Raw genomic sequence first — 7,919 nt, 5'->3', positions numbered from 1 at the left:
CAACGGCGGCTATTTTCCAGCAATCTGCCGGGTATGTTTTAATTCGCTTTACTTTTTGATCACGTTTTTTCGTTTTACATAAGTCGCGATTTTCACGTTGGACTCCTTACCTCACTCACTGTTCAACTGAATGGATTCTAAATTCTTTCATGCATTGAATTACGCAATGTAGTGAATATGGTCAACGTCAAAAGAGCAGAATCAAAAGAAACGGGATAAATCGTTAATACCCGGTCATTAAGTCAGTGCATTAGGCTATCAAAGTTAATTAGAGCGATTGCTAGCTGGTATTTGTATAAAGCTTAATACCGTTCAGTTTAAAAGCTGAAGTAAGTATAGGTCTGGAATCTAACTAAAACTGCACACTGAATTAGAACAATTTTTGAATTTTAGTCAATTTCAATCTTTCATTTTTCTGTTTCAATCCCGATGTGCGTCTAGCGCGTCAACGGCAGCTATTTTCCTGCAATCTGCCGGCTATGTTTTTGTTTTTTCCTTAAACATCAAACATTCAGCGCTTTATTGTCTTCAGGTTTCGATTATACTTTTTTACATTCGATGGGGTTAGAAATTTAAGTGGGGGCCCGGAATACCTCCTATGTTCCTCGTCAGCTATAGCAATCATGTAAATGGAACTTTCAGCTATAAATCTGTGGTTTTCATCAGAGAAAATAGTTATGTTTTTTTTCAGTTAAATAGTTTTGGCCTCGGTAATAGTCCTTAACAAATATTTTCCCGAAGTTCTATAGCCCCATTTTGCATGATCTATATGCGGCCCTATCATTGTAGTAATATATGTTCTTTGATCACTTTGATTATAATGATTGCCTTTTTTGTAGCTTGAGAGAAAAGTTGGGTGAACTGTACGCTGACTTCGAAAGTGTGCAAAGCCTGTATGTCCAAAGAATTGCAATTTTAACCACACAATTGACGCAATTCTTCTTTTTGGGCGATGTTGACGAGGCACTGGTTGATCTTGACAGAGCGAAGGATGTGTGCAGGTGCGTAGTAGAGCTCTTCTGACTTGTTTTTCAGCAGCTCGTGCAATTTGTTTTGAAGAGCCTCTGAATATGTATTTAGAGGCTCTTGAAAATGAATTTAGTCTGTTGATGTTCTTAGGAGCATTTCGAAATCTATTGGAACTTTATTAATAAGGTACCTGAAATTTATCTATTTATTTATTGTATTGAACGAGTGTTCAAGTCACCGTGAACGAATTTAATATACACAATGGATATATTTTTGGAATTTTCAGAAATAAGATTTAATTACAAGATTACTCTCCGCACTTTTGTTGTATGTAAATATGCTATGTTACAGGAATGACGACTATGGACATGATGTGGAGAGTGTTGAGATTCTTGTGAGTGAATTCAGAGGAAGGGAGAAGGAGATGAAGGGCCTGGAAGAGAAATGCGAGGAACTACTTGAAACTGTAAGTCATAAAAATTTCAGGTGTATTTTAGGTTGCTTGTCTTGCTAGGAGGTGCTGTTATTCTTGAACTAATTTTGCTGAATTTTTTGGCGAGCATAAACAATCTCGGCATATTTCTCCTACGCGAGTTTTGAGTTTCTACATGCATGGCAAATAATTTTAGGGTGCCTCTCTGGCGTCCGAGCCTGGCACGTTGCCTGAATTAAACGCAAAGAGCAACGACCTCAGAGTGTCAGTTTACGAACTGAAGACTCTTCGGGAAGCCAGAGTCGCGGCACTGGATGGAGCACGGCTAGTCCACAAATTAGATCGAGATATTGATGACTGTAAAGATATCATTCAAGACAAACAAGTTGAGTTGTCCAGTGAACATGATATTGACGATTTTGAGTCTCTGCAACTGATGTACGACAAACAGGAAGATCTTGAAAAGGAGATCCAGAATTTGGATTCCCGTGTGAACAGTCTTGCAGAGGAAGGGAATAAGCTGGTGGAAAAATTTGGGAATGGTGATCATGTTGATGGAAAAATTGTGGACTTGAAGAATGAGTGGACACGATTGCAAGCTATGTCCGGAATGCAGAATGACAAGCTGAAGAGATTGGAGAGCGTGAAGGAGTTCTATGACATGTTTGCAGACGTCATGTAAGTGGGAACTTTTCGACCAGTTATCAACTGTTGTTGGCTTTCTTACGTTCTGGTCACGTTATCCTTAAACTTTCAATCTTCTAACTTTTTAAAAAATTTTGAATGAAGATATGACTTCGCTTTTTAAGTTTTTACAATGAAAATGTTTAGTAATAAGTTTGGAAGAATTTGAAAATTTTATTTTTGTTGAAAAAAATTTAACAATTTATGAATGGTCTTCTTTTTATGCATATCTTGACGTTTTTCCTTGCAAACAAACCAAAAAATTAACTTTTAATTTAAATGTTTTGTTACGCTTTCCTTCAAATACTTGTCTATTGTAATTTAACGCTGTAGAAACGTTTCATTTGTGATCATTTCAGGCAGTGGATAAATGAGACAATTACAACCATGAACAGCGATGACCTACCAAGAGATGTTCCTGGAGCAACTTTGAAAGTCAAACAGCACGATCTCTTGAAACACAATATCCGCTCCAAAGACTCGGAGGTTCGCTTTCTTCGAAATCTTATTCTCGAAGTAATAACTTTGCATTAAATGTTAACTAAAGGGAACCAACTGTCATTGGAATGTAATCCGAACAACGGTAGCGTCGTTTTCAATCCAGAAGTGATGTGATTTAGCAACTTTCGCTGAAACTTTGTGATTTGTGAAAGCTGGTTTAGTGGATTTAGAGAAACATCTTATTGCTGTGACTGAAGTTCTTCATCTTAAATGACGATATGTCAGAGACCACAGTCTATCTATAAGCTGTGATTTTGCTCTTAGGTTAAAGCGCTATGGGCCAAAGGCCAGCAACTGATCGAAACTGGAGTAAGCGTCCAAGAGGACATACACGAGAAACGATGCAGGGTCCAAGATGGTTACAAGGTAGTGGAGAGTACCTGGGCACAGAGAAGTGATCTCTACAAGATCAATCTAGACCTCCAGGAGTTCCTGGCGGATGTGGAGAATCTGGACGCCTGGATTCAGCAGAAGACTCCCGAAGTGACCAGCAAGAACTGCGGGGTATGTTGGACTGATTCAGTTCTGATTTAGATGTACAACAAGGTACTCTTCTGAATCCGGTCGAGTCCTGACAACTACAGTTGTCAGGACTCGACCGGATTCAGAAGAGTACCTTGAAACGGAATCACTGGAGCTCCTAGAAAGATTTTTGACCCCCATCAATAATTTATTGCTTTAATACTAGAGAACAATCAATAGTGTCTGTTCGGCACAAAGATATTAAACTTTGAACGTTTTGCGACTGGACGGTTTGGAAAAGAGTAAAAAACTGTCTAAACTGTGCAGCTTATTATTTTAAGCGTTGCTATACCAAAGTTTTATGTAGGTTTCTTTGAACTTCGTTCGGAGGTGGCGTCGTTGAATCAGATTAAGTTAAATTACTTAATTTTGTTCGAATTTAATTAGATATTGAATTAATGCTATTCTCATCTTGTTTCAGAATGATCTAATTGAGGTTGAAGATCTCCTCAAGAAGCAACAGGAATTGGAGGAGCTGATTGATTCCCAGAAGGAGAAAATTGAAGCCATCAACAGGAAAACAAAGGTTGGTTGGTTATATTGGAATAATACAAGCAACCAAATATTGTTTGAGAAAATAGTAAATAACAGATGACGTTTGTTCGGATTTCAAATTTCGAGTCACTGTCCTTAATTGTTCGTCACTGTCCCATTTAATGCCATTTTCGCTTCACAAATCCGATACTCCCCCGTCCACTCTCCTCCAACGTGGGGATTTGGATCACCCATCTCGTCCAGCTCTCCCAGAAACCTAGCCCTAACCCCTGACATTCCCGTCCCTCCTCCTCCTCCAACCTGGCGATTTGATTCCCCTTTCGTCCAGCTCTCCCACAACCCTACCCCCTCCCCCGCAATCGCTTGACCCCCCCCCCCCCCATCGCTCAACCACCCCCACTCCGCTCACACCCCTCCTAATGCGCACATCCCTTAACCCCAGCTGGCCACTACTGACCTCTGAACGGTCATTTGAGAGCAATTCACCCGACGTTATTCGGTTATGTTGAAATATTTCGCAGTGGTACTAAAGTGCAAAGTTTAATCTACCGTATAAAAAAAATTCGTAACGTTTGTGGAATTGCGTAATGACTAATAGCCGCTTCATCCTGGCTATTTTTTTTTTCATTTGCCGTTTCAGTTGACTATTTTTGCACTCCTATTTATATTTTATACGTCACACAAAAATTCGTTTCGCTTTTTCTAATTGTGCCGGTTTTTCAACATAAACGGTAAAAAGAGATAAAGCGCGGTGAATTGTATTAAGCGACTGAGCAGTTCTTTTAGAGCCTTGCGCCGTTCTAGTCTCGAAGTATGCTATTCATCGATACTGTTTTGAGTAAATATAAATTCACGGTATGACGGGCAGTTCTATACTCTAAAAGTATGACCCCTCAGTCATCCCACCACTCACGCACTCTTATCCCTCGTTCACCCTCCTCCATCTGGTGGTTTGGTTCCCAATGGATTTCTTAGTTCGTCCTCAAAGTTTTTGGTACGTATTATATGACGTCAAAATTACTTCAAATCTGCTTTTTGTTCATTCCTTCATCAAATTTGACTGAATTGTGTGTTTGTGGTCATTCTGTCCCCTTGCTGGAGCGAGTTTTTTGTTCGTTCGGTCGATTAACGTTTGGTAACGAATTACTTACCTCGCTCTCAAAAAATGATTTTCCTCTTTTTCAAAATAAGTGTTTTCCTTAATTACATTGTCACTGAGATAAAGCCAAAAAGATAAAGACAACAGCAATAGCTCTTAACAGATTCTTAATGGCAGCTGTGAGTTTTTGCCAAATATTGTAACCAGATCTATTGAGGTAATGATTAAAGGTTGAATGAATGAACGAAAGCGCTTCGACTTGCTTCCGGAGTTTTTCCAGCTGTTTTTTTTCTATTTGGTTATCAAGATATTTCGATTTGTTTTTTTTTGTTGATTTGGTTGTATTTTCCTATCTGGTTGTCAACATCTATTTGGTTGTTACGATTATTTGAACACGGTCACTTCAATTCTGCTTTTGGTTCATTGGTTCCTGCAATTTTGACAGAATTGCGTGCATGACCTCATTTTCCCCTGTCATTCGAGAGAGTTGTTCATTTGCGTTTTTAAGTTTTTGTCAAACATGATTTACCTCACTTTCAAGATGACTTTTCCTACTTCAATGCAAGGCTATAATTTTCAATTAGAGAAATAGTTTTGTGTCTGTTTTTTAAATTATCTTTTGAGACTGCAGAGCTGCAAAACAATTGCAGCTACCTTTTGACAATTTGTCTGTTATATCATAAATTGTCTTTCTTTGCTGGATTCAATCGCTAAGGGGATCTTGAGAATCGGTCGCAGTTTTTTTTCTTTATCTCCTTTTTCTATATGAAAATGAGCGAAATTTCTCAATTTCAGTCGGCAGAAGGTTGTTTTTGTTAAAATATGTGACCAGTTGCTGGAAAAGCTGAGGTCTGTCAGATTTTTTATTGCAAAAATTCTTTAGAATATGATAAATTTTTTTTCGAGGAGGGCTGTTTACTTCAGAAAAAATCGGAAATTTTTGCTTAAGATTCTTCGCTACCCAAAACAGTGCTCGGATGTCGCTAAGTAGGCCTAGAGGATTTATGAGCTGAAATTTTGAACAAAAAAGTTATGTAATTTTTGTACTGATTTTTAACGAAATTATACCTCAATTTTGTTCAAAAAGTAAGGCACCTAATTAACGCTGAACTTAATTTACCAGTTATGATATCATCAGTGTTGCAGAATGTTTTGCTAGTGCAAACCTTAAGAATCAATTGCAGGTGTTTTTCGGCAATCTTTGGGGTATGTTATAAGTCTCCTATTTCCTAATTGTTATTTATATGAGCTAATTTTCAAAAGAGGTTGTGTAATTTTTTTGTGAAGACAATGAAAATTGCCTTCTTCAAAGCGAAAACGACAAGTTTGCACAAGAATATAGAAAACGGAGAAAATATTAGCTTTCATTTCGTATTTTGTTATTGACTCGAGCCAGAAAAAATGAAGTTAAAAATATTTAAGAAATGAGTCTCTGCTCGATTTTTGCCATTGTTACGATTATTTTCTCTTTTAATTTTCTAAATTTATTAGTGGTAGCAGAGCCTTTTTGAATAACAAATTGTTTTTTTCGTTCGTTTTCCCCTGTTTTTTGACACTTCTATTTTTGAAAAAAATGGTGCTAGGAGCGATTTCATCGGCTCCTCCTATTTGTGCTTGCCTGAGACATCTTTACCTGCAGGACATCTTCATCTGGCTATCTTTTCTACTTTTTGAGGAGGATTCAATTGGGTTCAATGTTTTACTGTATTCAATGCTCTCACGGCTCATTACAGTTTTTTGAAAAATACGTTGATTTTCTGCTTCTTTTTGCACCCACGAAAATGCAAAGGTTTAAAGTTACATATTTATAAGTGTATTTCTTTTTTCACAGATTCTCTTAATATGGATTGGTTTCAATGTTGTGAAGTTTTCCTGCATTTCGTATTGCTTTGCAGTTAATTGCATCACCAGATGAGAATTCACCTTTTTAAAGTCGAGATGAAAATTAAAGTCCAGGGTTCATGAACATGAAGCATCTTCCCACTGTATTGTTGAAACTTAAAAACGCACTGTTACAAATACTTAGCCACAACATTTAACCTATGTTTGGTACGCGGCGTGGAGCATTTCTAATTGTGCGAGTTGCTCGCAAATCTTTTTATTAGAGCTTTTGAAAAACCTGATGAAACTTCAGTTATTTGATTTTGGGGGAAGAGAAAATATTTCGTCGAATCAAAGAAAATTTAGGATTTTTTTTAAAAAACTCATTTTAAATCTTTATCAGCTTTCGCTGCGATTGTTGGTACCGACATTTCGTCTGATTGTGTTTTTTCGTTTGGCCGTTTGAGTTTGATTCTCAGGAATGAGATAGAGATAAAGCCCGTAGAGCTGAGTAGTGTATTTAGAGCCCTAAGGTTTTTTGTCTCTAAAATGCGATTCACGGAAACTGTTGAGTCGACATAAATTCGTAATGTAAATGGCGGTTCTAAGAGTTCATTAGTAATTGCGCAGTGGTATATTTCAGCTGGAAAGTGGCTTGGCCGATTGGAAAGAGCGGGAAGAGGAAAGGGCAAGAGACGAACAACAACGAAAGCTTCAAGCATCGCTACGTAAGCGAGAGACAACTCGACTTACAGACGAACGTCATCGGCGTAATCGAGAACAACGTCGCCGAACTCAAGAAATTACTTTTTCGCCTGAAAAGTTGGCACCGAAACCTCTGAATGCGGAGATAGATACGGTAAATGGCGTAACTAAGTTTTTGTCTTTTTTCTTGTTGAATCTACATTTTCAATTTTTTTTAACTCAAGATTGACATCATTCATGCGATTGAGATCATACATCTGCATGTCAAACAATATTTTGTAATTATAGTAGATATAAACTCTGTTACCCTTATAAAAAAGTGTTTCAGAAGTTGACTTTATTTTAAGTAATAAAATCACCTTTAACTGAACAAAACAAAAATATTACAGGATCTGAAGCAGCCTGCAGTAACATCAGCACTTGCACCGAAGCCAGCATCATTCAACGCAAACTATGACAAAAAGACCATAAGCCCATTTTTGACCGACTATACATTGAGCGTAGATGTCGCTCAGCCTCTGCAAAGTAGTCTCGGAGTAGGATTAGAATCGGGTACATCTGGCAAAGAGGACGCTGATAACAAGGAATCAACTGAGGTCACCTCGACTGTGATTCAAGTTCCGAAGGCGCCTATAATTCGACAAGGTTATTTAAGTCAAATTTGATGTTCTAGTTGCTCTCAAATGATTA

At 37.8% G+C, this 7,919-nt stretch overlaps 1 protein-coding gene across 1 annotated transcript in view; it reads left to right on the top strand.

Moving 5' to 3' along the window:
* The first annotated feature begins 795 nt into the window (after positions 1 to 795).
* The window catches only part of LOC142350486 (uncharacterized), a 34,385-nt gene continuing 27,261 nt past the window's right edge, over positions 796 to 7,919 (top strand). The window contains exons 1-8 of the mRNA XM_075402337.1: positions 796 to 1,001; positions 1,321 to 1,435; positions 1,599 to 2,080; positions 2,446 to 2,572; positions 2,852 to 3,091; positions 3,531 to 3,635; positions 7,168 to 7,383; positions 7,619 to 7,874. Coding sequence (XP_075258452.1) covers positions 796 to 1,001; positions 1,321 to 1,435; positions 1,599 to 2,080; positions 2,446 to 2,572; positions 2,852 to 3,091; positions 3,531 to 3,635; positions 7,168 to 7,383; positions 7,619 to 7,874 — 1,747 coding nt within the window. The remainder of the gene's footprint in view (positions 1,002 to 1,320; positions 1,436 to 1,598; positions 2,081 to 2,445; positions 2,573 to 2,851; positions 3,092 to 3,530; positions 3,636 to 7,167; positions 7,384 to 7,618; positions 7,875 to 7,919) is intronic.

This window comes from Convolutriloba macropyga, chromosome 12 (genome assembly GCF_964194025.1).
Source record: "Convolutriloba macropyga chromosome 12, txConMacr16.3, whole genome shotgun sequence".
Taxonomy (NCBI): Eukaryota; Metazoa; Xenacoelomorpha; order Acoela; family Convolutidae; genus Convolutriloba; species Convolutriloba macropyga.
This window is presented reverse-complemented; position numbering and strand designations above follow the sequence as displayed.